This window comes from Dunckerocampus dactyliophorus, chromosome 8, assembly GCF_027744805.1.
Source record: "Dunckerocampus dactyliophorus isolate RoL2022-P2 chromosome 8, RoL_Ddac_1.1, whole genome shotgun sequence".
NCBI lineage: Eukaryota > Metazoa > Chordata > Actinopteri > Syngnathiformes > Syngnathidae > Dunckerocampus > Dunckerocampus dactyliophorus.
The window spans coordinates 19,892,501-19,911,304 of NC_072826.1; the positions used below are offsets into that span (position 1 = coordinate 19,892,501).

Consider the following 18,804-nt stretch of genomic DNA (forward strand, 5'->3'; position numbering starts at 1 on the left):
AGAGAGAAAAAAAATCAAAACCTACATGGCCCTGAAAAAGTGACTGCCCCCTATACCTAACAACTTGTTGGTCCACCCTTAGCAGCAACAACTGCAATCAAGCGTTTGCAATAACTTGCAATGAGTTTCTTACAGCGCTGTGGAGAAATTTTCTCTTACTCATCTTTACAGAATTGTTATAATTCAGTCACACTGGAGGGTTTTTGAGCATGAACTGCATTTTTAAGGTCATGCCACAGCATCTCAGTAGGATTCAGGTCATGACTTGGACCAGGCCACTCCAAAGTCTTCCTTTTTTTTTTTCATTAGTTTTTCTTCAGCCATTCAAAGGTGGACTTGCTGGTGTGTTTTGGATCATTGTCCTGCTGCAGAACCCAAGTTGGTTTCAGCTTGAGGTCATGAACAGATGGGCGGACATTCTCCTTCAGGATATTTTGCTAGACAGCAGAATTCATGCTTCCATTTATCACACGAAGTCTTCCAGGTCCTAAAGCAGCAAAACAGCCCCAGACCAGCGCACTACCATCACCATATTTCACTACTGGTATAATGTTCTTTTTCTGAAATGTGTTACTTTTAGGCTAGATGTAATTGGACACACACGTTCTAAAAGTTCAACTTTTTGTCTCGTCAGACTACAGTAGAGTATTTTCCCAAAGGTCCTGGGGATCATCAAGATGTTTTCTGGCAAAATTGAGAGGAGCCCCGTTGTTTTTGTTCAGCAGTGGTTTTCGTCTTGGAACTCTGCCATGCAGGCCGTTTCTGCCAAGTGTCTTTCTTATGGTGGATGAACACTGACCTTGAAGGAATGGTTTGGATTTTTTTACATGAATTTTTATCACATCCCCATCAGCAGTGTAGTCCATCAACAGTCACTTACCCCCACTTGGTCCCGTGAGCCCAGTTCTGGTTGTATCTCGGTGCTGACAAACGTAACGTTGAAAACAATTTTAAGCACTATATTGTATGAACGGATATACAGTACATGCTACATAGATACACACAGTATATAGGTTATTATTTACGCACATATTGACCACAATTAGTTTGAAAACGATGCACCGGAATTGCCTGTCTGCATAGCTGGCACTTGTGCGTTGTGTGACCAGATACGCGACACGTCTTGTGTTGACTTTCACTTAGCTTCTTATTATTGAGAGAATGACCAATGGCCTGTAAAATGTGTAGTCAATTGACAACAGTTTGTCACATGCTAAGCCTTTATACATGTATGCCAGCATGTGTGATCGCTCACGTTTCAATCTCATTCGACCTTATGGCATTTTTGTTTACACAACATGCCTGGCTGGTGGCATCTATCTAGCTCGGAGCTACAAGTGGCTATTACGTCAAGGGATACATCAATCATCGATCAGCATCACAACTTACTTTTTTAAAGTGTCACTTAACAGTCTTGCTCTCTTGTTACCATTACAATACTTGGATGGATTATCTTCAAAACACTAGTTTTGCATGGAAGTAGTTAAACAGACACGTAGCATGGATGGTTTTAGACAGTGATGCTATCACAGGGGTCTCCAACAGGTAGCTCTTAAACTAGCAGTAGCTCACCAGCTGATGTTGAGTAGTTCAACCAAAGAATATTTGCTTCACCTCTTAGTAGTTTTATAATTGTTCTATTCAAATATGACACCTGTATTTAATGACAAATGAGCACACTGAGTGAATATGTGCTTTGTAAATAAAGTGAAATTTAAATGTTGCCAGTCACATAAAACACAAATAGCTCACCTCTACTTTCTTTTTGTCAAAGTAGCTTTAATAGTGCTGCAAGTTGGACACACCTATGCTATCATATCCCTGGACTCTGAATTTATACTGTTTATACAGGATTCATTTCTATAACAAAAATATTTAAGTTGTTATCTTATTAATTAAGTTATTTTGAACTACATATATTATTGAACAATTAATTTTCCATGTATTCGTATTACTCTAAAATAGGCATCAAATTAAATTTAGGTTTGCGTCAAATAGTACAAAATGTTGTACTTTTGTACTAGTGACATTTTACTATTGGACTAAATAGGTCATGTAACAAAAGAAGGCTCAGCATTTTAAACTCTCACTTAAGTGCTCTCAGCAACTTTGCGATTAAATTAACAGTTTTGCAATGTTCACAGTCCATGTTCTGCTGGTTGAAAAAAGTAGTCCGCCCTCCCATGCAGCCCACCACCACAGCTTCAAATAATCCTAGGGGAAACCCTGCAGACTAACGCATGTTGGTGATGGTAACGATCCACCCCCCCACTGTCTTTGGCTCTGAGTATGCTGAATTTGTCTTGTCGATTGTTTAACTGGGCTCAGATGTCACTAAAACCGGAGACATATTGCCCGTACTGGCTGCTGGTGTCAGGAAACTAAGGAGACCACATTACATCTCCCATCGCACCAGGCTCTGGATCTACAACGATGCCGTCCTGCTAGTGCTCGTTAATGGGGCACAGACCTGGCCACTCTGGAGTCCCACGCCTTCAGAACTATTAAGGGTGTGCGGTAGTACGACCACGTCTCCAGTGAGGAGCTCCACCAAAGAGTCAACCAGCTCAACATCCTCTCACGTCCTCCACAGACCCACTGACCACCCCACTCGAGTCATTATGGAGTTTGATCCGCCAACAGACAGCTGGGAACGACCTCGTGGCCGACCACATACCTGGTCCCCTGTTGTCAACCAAGACCTCCAGCACATTAACCTGAGGGTGGAGGAGGCCCCCACTCGCTACCAAGACTGTGCGGAGACTGGGGTTTGGAGATGTCGAGTCACGCTAGTGGGCTCAATGCCATGCTGACATGAGTTTGTTTATGTTAAAATGTATCTAAATTTTTTGCCGATAATAGCCCGTTTTTGAAGAAAACACATCCCATTCACCCTAAGTTCATAACAGGTAAATCCGAGATAATCAGGGGCGTATTTAGTCATTTGGGGGCCTAAGGCAAACCCAGCTTTAAAAAGGTCAAGGATGAAATGGTCATATTAAAATCATGGTTTGATAGGAACAGATTATCCCTGAATTTAAGTAAAACTAAAATAATGCTATTCGGTAATAGCAGAAAGGATACGTACGACCAAATACAAATTAATGGAGTGGATATTGAAAAAGCGGAAGAATATAAATTCCTTGGGGTTGTAATAGATGAAAAAATGAGTTGGAAATCTCATATTAAATACATACAACAAAAGGTGGCGAGAAATATCTCTATATTGAATAAAGCAAAATATGTTCTTGACCAAAAATCACTCCACACTCTGTACTGTTCCTTAGTATTACCATATCTAACGTATTGTGTGGAGATATGGGGTAATAATTACAAAAGCAATCTTCACGCACTCACTGTACTGCAAAAAAGATCTGTGAGGATCATTCACAATGCCAAGTATAGAGAACATACAAACCCTCTATTTTTAAAATCGCAGATATTAAAATTCGCAGATTTAGTACACTTTCAAATCGCTAGAATAATGTTTAAAGTTAATAACAACTCGTTACCCAAAAACCTCATACAGTATTTCTCAATCAGAGAGGAGAAATATGACCTTAGAGGAAAATTAAACTTAAAACATTTATACGCGAGAACTATGCTGAAAACCCACAGCATTTCCGTGTGTGGAATTAAATTATGGAACGGATTGAGTAAAGAACTCAAACAATGTACAGAGATGAGCAAATTCAAAAAACAATACAAGCAGTTGATGTTTGCTAAAAACAAGGCAGAAGAGTCTTGATTGTTCTGTCAGGTTTGTTATGTTTTTGTTTTTTTTGTTTATAAAAAAAAAGTTATTTATTTATTTATTTATTTATTATTGTTATTATTATTATTATTATTATTATTATTAATGTATATGTATATATATATATATATATATATTTTTTTTTTTTTGGGGGGGGGGGGGGGGGGGGCTGTCTTACCGTTATCTATTATGTGTTATCCTGACTATCACAGAAAACACGACATGGAATGCAGGAAGTGAACAACATGTACTGTACTAGATGTAGAATGGATGGGGGGTAGGATTAAATAAACTTTGCTTCTTCCTACTCCTTTTGGACATGTGGAACTGTGAAAGGATGATTCGTGAGATGTATTCCATTGTAACCTTCATGTTCAAATAAACTAAACCAAACCAAACCAGCTAATGAGGCCCTCCGCATCCTGGTACTGCATTGACAAAAGTTTTATTCTCACCTCAACAAAAGGTCTTCAATATGGGCAGCAAAAAAAAAAATCCTATTTCCTGAGCAAGATAAAGACCTTTAAATCCTCCTGGGAGATTATTATTACCTAACATGTGAATCATCTCAACACTTTTACTTTTTAATTGAAACAAAAAATAAGAAACATTTAATGTTCTGTCGTTTACCGCTTTAATGCGCACATCTTTTTGATGAAAAGCATCACCCGCAGGCCAGCTTCATCTCGAGAACCACCTCCGCAGTTGACACTGACAGCAGTGCTACTGTCAAGAGCGTCTGGCTCTTGTTGTCGAGTGTCAACGTTTGTACTTGGGACTATGAAAAAGGCTGGCACCTTCAGTAGTTTTTGATAAAAAAAAACTGTGTCGTTTCGCCTCTGCTTCACTCCACTCGAGTAATTCAGCTTCATCTTCCTCCACACCGCGCCAACAACTTTGTTTCTGTCGCCGTCTTCCTGAATCGATCTGCACATGCACAGTAACTTGGAATAGTCCATTGCATGAGAAGGGTGGGGGGAGCAGTCAAAACCATCATGATAAATTACGCATTTTGATGTAGTTTTAGGCACGTGAATTTAAACTAAAATGGTAATAAAACAGTAGTAATTTGAAGACAAAAATCAATAATCATTTTTTAGGAGAAGTTTGGGGCCCCGGGAAATGATAATATAGGTCAAATGTACAGCATTCATGTATCACTGTTAGAAAGCCCACAATTTTTACATGTTTATGTCTTTATGCTTCACTGATAAAGTTTTTTTCTTAAAACGTTGAGATTTTGCACTTTGTATGGTAGCCCTTGAACACACCACAGTTGTGTGTTGAGACGCAAAAGTCTGACTACGGAAACACTCACATCGGCAGTCATAAATCATTTCACATTATTGTTCAATGGTGGTGAGTACCTATACATTTTATACAATTTTAATCAAATTTAAATATATGCTGACTAGACTTAGATGTCCCGTCTATTAAACGATAACAGCAACGAAGCACCTAATTGTGTTTTCTCTGGAGTCTCTCCTCTCGTCCCCTCTCCCTGCTTCATAGGTTCACGGTTTAGATTCCCCTGATTGGTGACTTCGCCATGGTCTGACAATTTTTTGTAGACTATGAGTAAACACCTCAGTGACTCAAAGTATATGGTCTCCAAAGGCACGTTTGGAAACACACAGACCATGCAGTGACTCATGAAGTAACCACTCAGGCCTCAAGAGTATTTCAAGGAGCACAGGAAGTAAGGGCCATAAACAACATGTGGTGTTCCACACTGCAAGTAATGGGCTATTGAGTTCATTAGGCAAAAATCACTGCAAATGTCTCGTTCAGGCATTTAACACATGATCTTCAAAATGGCAGGACTAGTTTTGTGCCGTTTTTAGAAATCTAAAGCAAAAACACTAGGACTTACTGCAAAAATACTAGTCCAAGATATTTTATATGGCAGGAGCATGCTTCTGTTTTTAGGTACCTACTGCAAATGCACTACTCAAGGATGCTCTAGTTTAACAGGACTTCTTTGTTTTGCTGTTTTGCTGTTTTAAAGGACCTACAGCAAAAATGCTAGTTAAAAATCCTCTACGTGATGGCAGCGCTCTGCTGTTTTTTGTGAATCTACCACAAAAAAGAACCTGTATATGACAGGAGTTTACAGATGATTTTAGAACTCTCCTGTAAAACGGCAGTCTTCCTTTGTTGTTATTAAAGACGTACTGCAAAAACGCTAGTCAAAATCCTCTATGTGACAGGAGCAGTCTTATTATTAAAAAAAAAAAAAAAAGATCTGCAAAATCCCTTGTTAAACATCCTGTACATCAGTGGTCCCCAACCTTTTTCAACCTACGGACAGGCTTGTGTTCCCACAAATCTTCCACGGACCGTGAGGGGGGTGGGGTGGGGTGGGGTGTGTGTGTGTGTTTGGGGGGGTGGGGGTTGGCGTTCGTACATTATAGCGATCTAATTTATCTTATCCCTGGAGTTTTTCCAGAGAGATTATTACATCGCTGTTTGACGTGTGTGGTAAAAGGCAGTGGGCTAGCATGAATTAACTTGAGACAAATGTGCACATTAGCACTCAATAAGTCATCAAAACTTACCTTGATGCATTCCCACATAGTATCAGCATTTGACACCAAATATGAGGTGAAAGAAAAATGCTAAAAATACAGTAGTAGTCTATCTGTGCGGCGAGAGAAAGTTAGCACACGCACAATGGACATGCGTCAAGTGAGACGGATGTAACAGAGAGAATCTGGCCACTTTTCAAAATAAAACATCATGGAAATGATTTTTTCTTTCGGCCCGGGCGTTGAGGATCACTGCTCTACATGACAATAGTGCTCTGCTGTTTTTGAGGAAACTATTGAGGCAGCACAAGTCAAACATCCTCTCTATATGACAGAAGCGCTCTGCTCTTTTTAAGAATCTACTGCAAAAACATGAGTCAAAAATCATCTCTGTAACAGTAGCGCGCTGCTGTTTTTAAGGAACTACTACAAAAATGCTAGTGAAAGATCCTCTTAATGTCAGGAGTGCTCTGTTGTTTTTAGGCATAAGTAACTTTAGGGCATTTTTTTGGCTTGTAAATGAACAAAAGAGTGTTTTCTATTAATAGAGGTATCATATTTGGTGGTGGTAGCATAAATAGTTGTAGTAAGAGGCATTTGGCACCATTTTAGACAAATCCATGTCAGCTGCGTCGTGTTGTTTTACTGGCAGGCGGCGTTACATAGAGTAAGAAGCACGCGCACACACACACACGCACACGCACACGCACACGCACACGCACACACACTCACACACACACACACACACACACACACACACACACACACACATATACACACAGAAAAAAAGCCCCAACTCTAGAGGAACTGTTCCAGCCCAGACAGGGGCTGAATTGTTTTGTTTCCATAGTGACCTGGCAGCACACAGCTGACTGCGGCACACAGACAGACACGCACTGACTTGCTCTCTCTCTCTCACACTCACACACACACACACGCGCACACACACACACACACACACACACACACACACACACACACACACACACACACACACACAGAGTCAATGGACACACATAGTGAGGGGAGGAGGTGGCGGTGGGTTGTACGTAGAGAAAGCAGAAAAAAAAGAGCCAAAAATGTACATCTGCAGTGGACATCTCAGCAGATTGAGATGTGCAATTGGCTGGAAGAGAAAGAAGACAAAAAATGGACTCAAAGCAGGAAAGGAAAATGCGTGGGTGGGATTAAAAACCAAATCAAAATAAACCTGCCATGTTCTTGATTGTTCCTGACGACAGTGGATTTCACTCAACGCTCAAAGCTAACACTAATAATCTCATCAGTCACACACTAGTAAAAAGATCCTCTATTAACGCTTTTAAGTGCTTTGCTGTTTTTAGGAATTTACTGTAAACACGCTAGTTTATCATCCTCTGCATGACAGGAGTGATCCGCTGTTTTTAAGGATCTACTACAAAAACAAGTCAAACATCCTCTATGAGCAGGATTGCTTTGATGTTTTTAGGAATCTACTGTAAACATACTAGTGAAAAAATCTCAAAATGGGGATAGTTCGGATTTTTTTTACATGAAGTTGTATGACATCTCCATCATAATTTTAATCCAATACCAGCGACTTACCCCCCACTTGCTCTGCTAAGTCCAGTTCTGGTCAGATTTCCATGATGAAGAACGTAGTTCCACTTAGTTGCTGGGGACAATTAAGTCAAGAATTTGGCTTCTCAAAGCAATATAGGATTAATACATCTGCATCACAAAAATGCCTTCTCAAATCAGAGAATCCTGCCGTAGCCCTGCGCACTGTCGCCTGTGCGTTCATGTGAATGTGACGAAGACGCTCGCATCTACTTCCGCGATGGAGCACTGCGGCCATCTTGTTTACGTATGTGCTCCACAGCGGAAGAAGATGCGAGTGTCTTCGTCACATTCACAGGAGACACGGGAGACAGATATAACGCAGAGCGTTTTGTGAGGTTTGTGTTTTTTGAGAAGGCATTTTTGTGATGCAAATGTTTTAATGTCTTTTTAATGCATATTGCTTTTAGATAAGAAACTCTTTACTTAATTGTCCCCAGCAACTAAGTGGAAATATGTTCTTCATCACAGAAATCTGACCAGAACTGGACTTAGGAGACCAAGTGGGGGGTAAGTCGCTGTTATTGGACTACAATGCTGATGGGGATGTCATACAACTTCATGTCAAAAAACCTGAAATATCCCTTTAACAGTGAAGGCAGTTTTATCAGCATCTCCTCGTCTTCACATCAAAGTGATACAAGTCGATCTGAGGCTGTTTGACCTTTTTGCAGAGACAAGCTTCACATTGTTGATCTATTCCAAAAACACTAGTGAAAACTACTGCTAAAATGCTAGTCAAAGATCCTCTGTATGACAGGAGTGCTCTGCTGTTTTTGAAGGCCTATTGAAAAGACGCTAGTCAAGAGCCTCAAAGCAGAGAGTTGAACAGTGAAGGTAGTTTTATCAGCACCTCCTTGTCTTTACATCAAAGTGAGACTGAGGGTGTTTGGCCTTTTCGCAGACACAAAGAGCACATTGAGATCAAGGGATAAATCGAAGCCGACTTTGGACAGGACTACACTTCCTGGGTCTCGGCTGTTTAACGTTCCCTCTGGACAGGTTTTGAACAAATGTTACGGTTCAGTCTGGTGGGTTAAGGCCTTATCAGGCTTGACTTTTTACTCTCCAAAGGCCAAAACTTGATTGACCTTGATTCTTTCTGCTGCTGTTCCTTTTGTCTCACAGACCATTCTCTGTGGGCCACTATCACTATTGTACTGTATTATACTACTATATTCTTATGATATTGTACTGTTGCTGCACAAACTAAAGGGTGTAGAAAATGGTAGCCTTCACACATTTTGACCAACGCAATGCATACAAAAATGTCAGTTTTCAGTTTTCAGGCTTGCGAGCCCAACTCTAACTTCTACATCTGAAGTTTAATATTGGAAAAAAGCTTCAGGAAGAATAATAAGCTGAATTTTCAGGGGTCATGTTATGACCACTAAAGATCAAAATGGTTATGATACACAACCACCCTGAAAAGAAAAAACAGCAACACAAATAAAACAGAATTATGACAACAAAGTGGTAATTATTAGACTAAAGCTGAATTATCAAGAAAATAATGCTGAAATGCTGAAAGAATTATGCCCTAACATTACAAGAAAAAAGTAATAGTTACAGTAATTCCTTGTTTGTCGCGGTTAATTGGTTCCACACCAGACTGTGATAAGTGAATTTCCACAAAGTCAGAATATTTTCGGAATTAGAGCATAGAAAACCTGTTTATGACCTTTTTTTTAACATTAGAGCCCTCTAGACATGAAATAACACCCCTATAGTCACCTTTACACTCATATTACCCAATATATTAGACATGTTAACAGAAAATAAGACATTTAAGACATCAATAAGAGTCATGCTTGAGGGTTTTGTTATAAATGTGAGCAGAGTGAGTAGTGGACAGGAAGTGACGTTGGTGGTTCAGAGTTGAGGTTCAGTTTGCTGTGGGTCATGGCCACAACAGTAGCCCGTGCTTTTAGTAGGAATTTTTATTAGGGATTATTGTGCCTGTTGTGAGATCATTTCAAATCTGCAATAAAAGCCTGTTGTTCAGGTGATCAAGTCTGGGGCTTGTGTGTCTCACATGACTAACATTACTGACACCTAGTGAGCAGTGTAGAATACTACATACACTGGTGTGAAAAGCCCCCCCCCCCCTTTTTTTTGCACATTTGTGAAAAAAAAAATTGTTAAAAGTTGTAATTTAAACATAAATAAAATGAATTTTAATATTACAATAACAGTCTAAATGAATGAATTAAAAAATACATAATTTAATGAGAGTGAATTTCCGCTTGATCTGGATGAACATTTCTGCGCTGGAATCAAGTTGCTTGACGTAAACGAGACTTTTAAGTTACTTTGTCAGCCACCCTTCTATGGTGTGGAGCCTCTTTCATATTGCCTGTAAGCCAGACTGCATACAGTATTTACACCATTTTTTCTGCCTTCTAAAGTCATACCAGTAGTAACAGTGGGAGGACAATTTCTGTAATTTCTGAATGCAATGGTCACTGTCGTGTCGCTGTGCAAAAGTGCGCAGAGTGGCGGCAATAGTCCATAACGCTGGGTGGGGTCTGTATGAAAGGCAAAGGGCATAATAGCAATTTTGCCAGGATTTGTGAGGAAAGAGAGGCTAGTGTGATGCAACTTATTGCAAGTCTGCTTTGTATGAGGCCAAATGGATGTGGACTATATCTCTCTCGCTCACACACACACACACACACAAACACACAACGGGTGTTCATGCGACAGACTTCAGTGAGCAACTGCTGCCTGATTGATTTTCCAGCTTTTCTTGGCATTCCCTATTCCACCAGGAGCAACATTTCATCACGCCATCTTCTGACTTTGAGTGAGAAACTGGGAACTATGGGAATCCACCCCCCACCACCACCAAACCCCCCAACCCTGTCCTTATTTGTGTTCAAGCTGCATTTTGATGTTTGCTATGATGTGTCTGGGGTGAAAATGGGGGGTTGCTGGTGTGCCACTTACAACGGGCGAGCAGGCTGTGCACTTGTCAAAGGCCAGGCTGGCAGGCAGGACGTTGTCAAACCTGGAGAGGAAACCTCGGATCTGTGAAGCAGGGAGCATTGTAAACACGTCAACACTCTTGCATGGAGGGGGAAAAAGACATTACATTTATATGCACACAACTCTTGTTAAAATGTCATTTATATTTACCTCACTAATAAATATACCAGTTGGAACCTCTGAAGCACTTTTGACTTGTGGAGTGTTCCATGTTTAAAAAAATATGCTTACAACGCCCTCTGATGGCGAGAAAGCACACTTTTCAGCCACTATCACTTCTAATTTATGCATTTGTAAGCAGAAGGTAGTTTTAAAGCAAAAATAAATTGTATACAATTGTATGCAAGTTATGCAATTTTTTTTGGAAGAATTTCAGGATTTTTTTTCCCAGAATTACAATGTTGAAATGTATGAGAATCCAGTTATAATTTTACAAAACAAAAAGTCATTTTCAGAGAATTGTTTAAATTGTACACCAGATTTTTATTATTTTTTTAATTTTATGAAAATACATTTATTAAATGTGTACGTTTTTTTCTGGGGATATAGTGATGAAATTATGCCAATAAAGGGATGGGAAAATAACTTAATTTTACAATAAAAGAAAAAAAACTAAGTGGTAACTCTTTTTTGTTAATATAATAATAATTTTAAAAGAATTTCAAGGTTGTTTTCTAAGAATTAAGTCATAATATGACAAGAGTAATGTTGAAATTTAAGAAAATACAATCATACTTTTACTATCTTAAAAAAACAGTAATTTTCAAGGAATAGCAAAATTTGTGCAAGGGAAAATAATTTTACAAGAGGAACCTTGTGACACAATTAGTAAATCATAAATTACAAGAATAATTCAATGCAAATGAATGAGAAAAATATCTTAATTTTACAAGAAAAGAAAGTGGTAATTGTGAGAATAAAGTTAAAGTATTAAGACAATAATGTGCAAATGTGCTTTTTCTAAAAGAATTTGCTCTGAATGAAGTGGTAACATGATGAGAATGATGAATGATGAAATTTACAAGCAGTCGCAATTTTACTTGAATAAACAAGAAGTTTGAGAAAATAGTTTAATTTGTACAAAGAAAAATGTTATTTTTAGAGGAATTTGTAATACAATGAGATAACTATTTTTCAGAGAATGAAGCCATAATATTACAAGTATAACGCATTGCAATTGTATAAGACAAATACCCTAATTTTACAATAAAAGAATATAATATATACCACAAGAATAAAGTTCCAATCATTACAATAACATTAAAATACCCAGACACTATCGTGCTAATTTCTAAAAGAAAAGAAAAAATAAAAAAATATATATTTCTTTACAGGAAAACAGTTAAAATTGCACCAGATATATATATATATTTTTAGAATAATGGTGTAATCTCTAAGCAAAGTTCTTGTTTTTTTTTAAACAAAAATACTGTAATATTAAGAGAAAAAAAAAGAATAAAATGTGAAGTTTTACAAGAAAAAAACCTCTTCATACTATAAGAATGAAACTGTAAAAAAAACGTAAAGGTACTTGCCGGACGTTTCATAAGAACATTTTAAAAAATGCAGTCATAATTTTAAGAATGAATAAAGTTGCGATATTACGAAAATAAAGTTCCGATTATGTAAAGGTTAAGCAGTTTAATTGCGTTAAACTGAGAATTTATGTCTCCCAAATGAAATCTGCGTTGGCACATAAAATTGGATTATCATGAATTCATACTGTTTCATTACTACAGTCAACAACTATTTCCTTTCCTCACAAGTTGTGCGTGAAACATTGCAACACGTGTAATTCCTTACACGTCCACAAGATGTCACTGTAACATTACAAGCGGGCTGCTCATCAACTGCAAAGGTTACAGTGGCATAACTTGACATAGGAAAAAGGCCCTCTGTATAGAGATCAAACACACACTTGAAATACTTTATGCATACTGTTTTTCTGATCATTCTTCTCACACAGACACACACAAACATACACACATAAGGCAGCACATTTTCACGCTGCTTTTCTCTGGATGTTTGACTTTTGAAATATCACGGGCAGTCGAGGTGTCGAGCAAATGGCAGAATTCGTCAGAATTCGGGGTTATGAGTGCTGATAAAAATATGATGATGATGATGCAAATGTGATGTGTGAGCTAGTTAACACCAGCAGACTTGCAAAATGGCACAGCTTGAACAGCTACGCATCATGCAGTCTTACTTTAGTGTTACATTTAAAAGGGGTCACCAAACATTTAATAATGCGGCTATCAATCATGTCATAAGTAATAAAGAACATTTAAAGAACAATTACTGTTAGACCTGAGAAGAGTACAGGTTAAAACACTTAATAACATGTGCTGTACTGTAGAACAAAGCACTCAGTGCTGATGGAACTGCTATTTCTATGGCAACCCCATGACAACGCATGCATGCCATGACAGTATGTCTGGTCGCCTACACTAATGACAAAGATTCTGCCTTTACCAATATAATAATGCCCTAAACTTTATTGCAGACAACCAGAAAAATTGTGTAAAAAGAATAAAGTATGACAGTTTTGGCAATAAAAATAAGTAAAAAAAAGTAAAACAATAGAATGTGAATTAAGTGCTCATTTTATGAGAAAAATGTTGTAATATGATCACAAAAATAGAATTTTGTATGAATTGTTGTTTTTTTTACAATAACTAAGTTGTAATATTATAAGAATCAAATTGGAATTCACCAGATTAGTCATATTTTATTAGTTCAGTTTAAATATTGTGAAAAATAAGTCAATTTTCTGCCTAAAATGTAATTTTACGAGAACAAAGTGGTCATTTTACAATAATAAATCTGTAAAATGTGATGTTTTTTTCCTGAGAATTTCAAAAACATTATGAGAATAAAAAGTCTTCATTTTTACGAGAAAAATATATTTTTAAGAGGATACAGTCGTAATTGTACATAAAAAAGTCATAACTTAAGCTCTTGATTATAATTTGAGGAGAATAAAAAATTGATGACTTACTTTTTTAGATTGAATCAAATTTCCTTATATTTTCTTTAATATTTTTGTAGTATTGTTCTTACAGTGATATAAATGTAAAGTTGATTGGCTCTCTTCGCCATGTGTTAAACTGCATATGACAAGAACAAATAAAAATTGAAACTTAAAATAAAAGTAAAAAAAAAAAAAAGAAAAAAAAACAGAATTTATATTTTAAAAAGTACATTTAATTTAATATATATATTTTTTTTTTACAAAAATGATGTAATGAGGAAAAAATAAAAATTTTCAAGTCATAATGAGTCAATGAATATAATAACGCTCATAATAACAATAATGCTTTTGTTGTTGTTAACGGGAAAGGACGTTCATGGCAAGAGGTCTGCTGTGGCTACTGAACATTTGAACTATTTTGCCGCATTCCTGACAACATTTCAGGATTACAAGATCAGAACAGTTTGCTGACACCCTTGCCTTGAACACGGACCGGCAAGAGGTACGGATTTTCTGAATAAACGAGTCGAAAGTACCGATAGCCGCCAGCAAGCCAAGCTAAATGGCTAACTGCTGAAGTTCAAAGTGGTTGCCTAGAAACAATGCCACGCAACAAGCTAAATGATACCGTCCCTGGAAATCCAGGTCTAGAATCAGAAACAGCGCCATATTTGCCATTGAATGAAAAGGTTTCGATGTCATATGGTGCCTTGAAGAGTGTAATGTCAGAGCGAGTGCAGGAAACTGCAAACTGGCTTGGAAATGAACAATCAGAACAACAGATTCAAGAGGAGTTTCTCTGAAATCCATGATGAGGTCAAGAACCTTAGGGAGGAAAATAGAGCACTGCACAATGATATGCTGCGTTGCGCACTGCTCTGAAGGAAGAGAAAGAAGCAAAGGAAAAAAAATGAAGAGTACAACTGAGGAGATGGATCAAAATGCACAAATGAACGATGTATGACATACTGGGCAGTCGAGAACAGAGGAAAACCAGATGAAATTAATGTTGCTTCAGCGTAGCCACAAATTGCCAGTTTTCTACAATCAAAGGACATGGATGTAGATATCGACACCATTGATACTTGCATCCCACTGTGTGGTAGAAAAAATGCCACACCAGTCATCATCGTTCAAGTTCACCAGCAGAAAATTACAAACTGCACTGCTGGAACAGGAAAAGAAGCTGAAAGGTACAAACGTCTACATGAATGAGCATCTGACAAAATGCAACACTGACACTGTCAAGAAAGCACGTGACTCGAGGAAGCAGGGAAAGATTCAAGGCACGAGGAGCGCCAATTGCAAAATCTACATCAAGCTAAATGGAAAACCAGAACAGGCCACAATGCTTGTTGTCGAAGGATCTGGATAAATATTAAAGATCACATCACCATGACAAGAAGGATACAACCCAGAAACAATCGATGCAGTTGGAAGGATGACATTCAGTAATTTTCTTAAGATATTTCACATTTGGCAAAGGGTACATGTTGAATACAGGAAGTGAACAAATGCATTAGTAATTGATATGAAAAGGTGAGGAGGTAGGATTAAAAAAGCTCTGATTTTTCCTACTCCTTTCCAGTATAACCCGTATGCATATTTGAAGTAAATTAAACTAAACCAAACCAATTCTCAGTTTTGAGTGACATTAACAATATGTTTTGATGCACTGTATGGCACCAAAATCGACTTCTAATATCTTTATTGCCTTCTGAGACGAGCAAGATATTCGAGTCCTCACCTGATGCGGCACAAGGCCGAGCGACGTGGGAGGTTCGTTCATTCGGTCGTCACTGCTGCTGGCCACCGCGTAGCCTCTGCAGGGAAGAAAGGGAGACATGCACGGTGACGTCCTTCACTTGTATGTCTATGCCATGAGGAGGAGGATGAGCAATTTGGATAAAAATAAACACAGCACAGAGTGAAGCACAGGGAGAGTGAGAAAAGAGGCAAAAAAACGCAAGAGAGGTCATGAGCCCCTTACTGATGTCACATCTGAAAGTAAAAGTCACATATGAGGAAAGCAAAAAGCACCGAAAACATGGATGGAAAAACCATTGCCACTATCCTGTAGATAGGGAAGACATAAAAATACCACAAGAACAAAGCCACAGAATACAGGCTTCCCTCGTGTTACGTTTTGTGTTCTGCCATTTTTTAGTTACGATGCACATTATTGAAAATGTACAAAAAGAAAAAAAAAGTTACGTGCGAGCTGCAAAGGCGGAAGAATATATAGACAAAAAAAAAATATTTTTAGTAAACATTTTCCCCTTCATTTTGTCTCCCAAGCATGAAGCAGACACTTCTGATTGTGTCAAAGACAAAAAAGTGAAAGTGACAAGTGAAGTGAAATTAGACAATGGAAAATGCTGAGAAAGTGGAGAAACGGCAATCAACATTGGCTGCAGGCCAGTCCAAGCCCCTCAAATAGTGTGACGATCATCAAGCATAAAGATGGTATCTTTCAACATGTGAAAACATCTGCTCACAAAGAGTGATAATTAAGCAGAGTAGTGGTCTCATTCCTCCTCCCAATAAGCCTGTCTGTCCTGCCTTTGCAACACCCTTTCAAGTGTGCAAGACAATCACAGTGATAAAAGTAAGGAGTTGTTCCCTTTTTTTTAATTTACTTTTCATTTCATTCTTTCATTACATAACTTCATTCTTTTCATTAAATCTTTCCTCCTCCCTGAGCTATCAACTTATCGTGGTGAAGTTTCCAAGTCCCGATGATCCGAGGAGCTAAGTTGTTGGGGGGTGTTATGCCCCTGGTAGGATCACCCACGACAAACAGGTCCTTGGTGAGGGACCAGACAAAAACTGGCTCAATAGAACCCTATGACGAAACAAACCATGGGTCCACGTTTTCCCTTGCCTGGACACCGGTCACTGGGGCCCCCCTCTGGAGCCAGGCCTGGAGGAGGGGCACGATGGCTAGAGTCTGGTGGCTGGGCCTACACCCATGGGGCCCGGCCGGGCACAGCCCAAAGAGACGACATGGGTCTCCCCTCCAATGAGCTCATCACTCATGGGAAGGGCCAAAGCGGTCGGGTGCAGAGTGAGCTGGGTGGCAGCCAAAGGCGAGGACCTTGGCGGTCCGATCCTAGACTACAAAAGCTAGGTCTTGGGACATGTAATGTCACCTCTTTGATAGGGAAAGAGCCTGAGCTGGTGCACAAGGTTGAGAAGTTCAGATATAGTCGGACTCACCTCAAAGCACAGCAAGGGTTCTGGAACCAGTCCTCTCGAGAGGGGATAGACTTTGTTCCACTCTGGCGTTGCCAGCAGTGAGAGGCCACGGGCAGGGGTGGCAATTCTTGTTGCGCCCCGGCTTGTGGCCTGTATGTTGGAGTTTAACCTGGTGAATGAAAGGGTAGTTTCCCTTCGCCTTTGAGTCGGGGGACGGTTCCTGACTGTTTTTTGTGCTTATGCGCCAAACAGCAGTTCAGAATACCCACCCTTTTTGGAGTCTCTAGAGGGAGTACTGGAGAGTGCTCCCTCAGGGGATTCCCTTGTTCTGCTGGGGGACTTCAACGCTCATGTTGGCAGCAACAGTGAGACCTGGAGAAGGGCGATTGGGAAGAACGGCCCCCCTGAACTGAACCCCAGCGGTGCTTTGTTATTGGACTTCTGTGCTCGTCACAGATTGTCAATAACAAACACTATGTTCAAGCATAAGGGTGTCCACATGTGCACTTGGCACCAGGACACCGTAGGCCGCACTTCAATGATTGACTTTGTGACCGTATGTTTTGGACACAGTGAAGAGAGGGGCAGAGCTGTCAACTGATCTTGGTGGTAAATTGGCTCCGATGGTGGGGGAGGATGCCAGTCAGACCTGGCAGGGCCAAACGTATTGTGAGGGTCTGCCGGGAACGACTGGCAGAGGAGTGTCCCATCTCCGGGACAGCTTCGGGCCATGTAAGGGCCTCCGTTGTCGAGGCAGCTGATCGGAGCTGTGGCCGTAAGGTGGTCGGTGCCTCTTGTGGCGGTAATCCTAGAACCCGTTGGTGGTTGGTGAGGGATGCTGTCAAGCTGAAGAAGTTCTAGACAGGAGGATCCGCCAGATAGTTTAATCTTGGATTCAGGCGGAGCAGTGTGGTTTTCGTCCTGGTCGTGGAACTGTGGAACAGCTCTACACTCTCTGCAGGGTCTTTCAGTGGGGAAGGGGAGTTTGCTCAACTAGTTTACATGTGTTTTGTGGACTTGGAGAAGGCATTTGACCATGTTCCTCGAGAAATTCTGTGGGGAGTCCCCCGGGAGTATGGGGTATCGGACCAGCTAATTCAGGCCGTTCGTTCCCTGTATGACCTGTGTCAGAGTTTGGTTTGCATTGCCAGCAATATGTAGGACCCGTTTCCTGTGAGGGTTGGACTCAGCTAGGGCTGCCCTTTGTCACCGATTCTGTTCATTATTTTTATGGACAGAATTTCTTGGCGCAGCCAGGGTGTTGAGGGGTTCCGGTTTGGTGGCTGCAGGATTTAGTCTCTGCTTTTTGCAGATGATGTGGTCCTGCTGGCTTCATCAAGCCGTGAACTTCAACTTTCACTGGATCGGTTCGCAGCCGAGTGTCAAGTGGCCGGGATGAGAATCAGCACCTTCAAGTCCGAGTCCATGGTTCTCGCCCGGAAAAGGGTGGAGTGCCATCTCCGGGTCGGGGATGAGATCCTGCCCCAAGTGGAGGAGTTTGGGTACCTCAGGGTCTGTTTCACAAGTGAGGGAAGGATGGAACGCGAGATCAACAGATGAATTGGTGTGGCGTCTGCAGTGATGCGGACTCTACATCGGTCCGTTGTGGTGAAGAGAGAGCTGAGCCGAAAGGCAAAGCTCTCAATTTACCGGTCAATCTACGTTCCTAACCTCACCTATGGTCATGAGCTTTGAGTAGTGACCAAAAGGACAAGTTCGCGGGTACAAGCGGCCAAAATTAGTTTTCTCCGTAGGATGGCTGG

At 40.0% G+C, this 18,804-nt stretch overlaps 1 protein-coding gene across 3 annotated transcripts in view; it reads right to left on the reverse strand.

Annotated features, from left to right (window-relative positions):
* Positions 1-18,804, reverse strand: part of atg7 (ATG7 autophagy related 7 homolog (S. cerevisiae)) — a 79,775-nt gene that overhangs the window by 28,758 nt on the left and 32,213 nt on the right. For all 3 annotated transcript variants that reach the window (XM_054783613.1, XM_054783614.1, XM_054783612.1), the window contains exons 16-17: positions 15,591-15,666; positions 10,831-10,911 (exon numbers count right to left, since the gene is read on the reverse strand). In XM_054783613.1, coding sequence (XP_054639588.1) covers positions 10,831-10,911; positions 15,591-15,666 — 157 coding nt within the window. The remainder of the gene's footprint in view (positions 1-10,830; positions 10,912-15,590; positions 15,667-18,804) is intronic.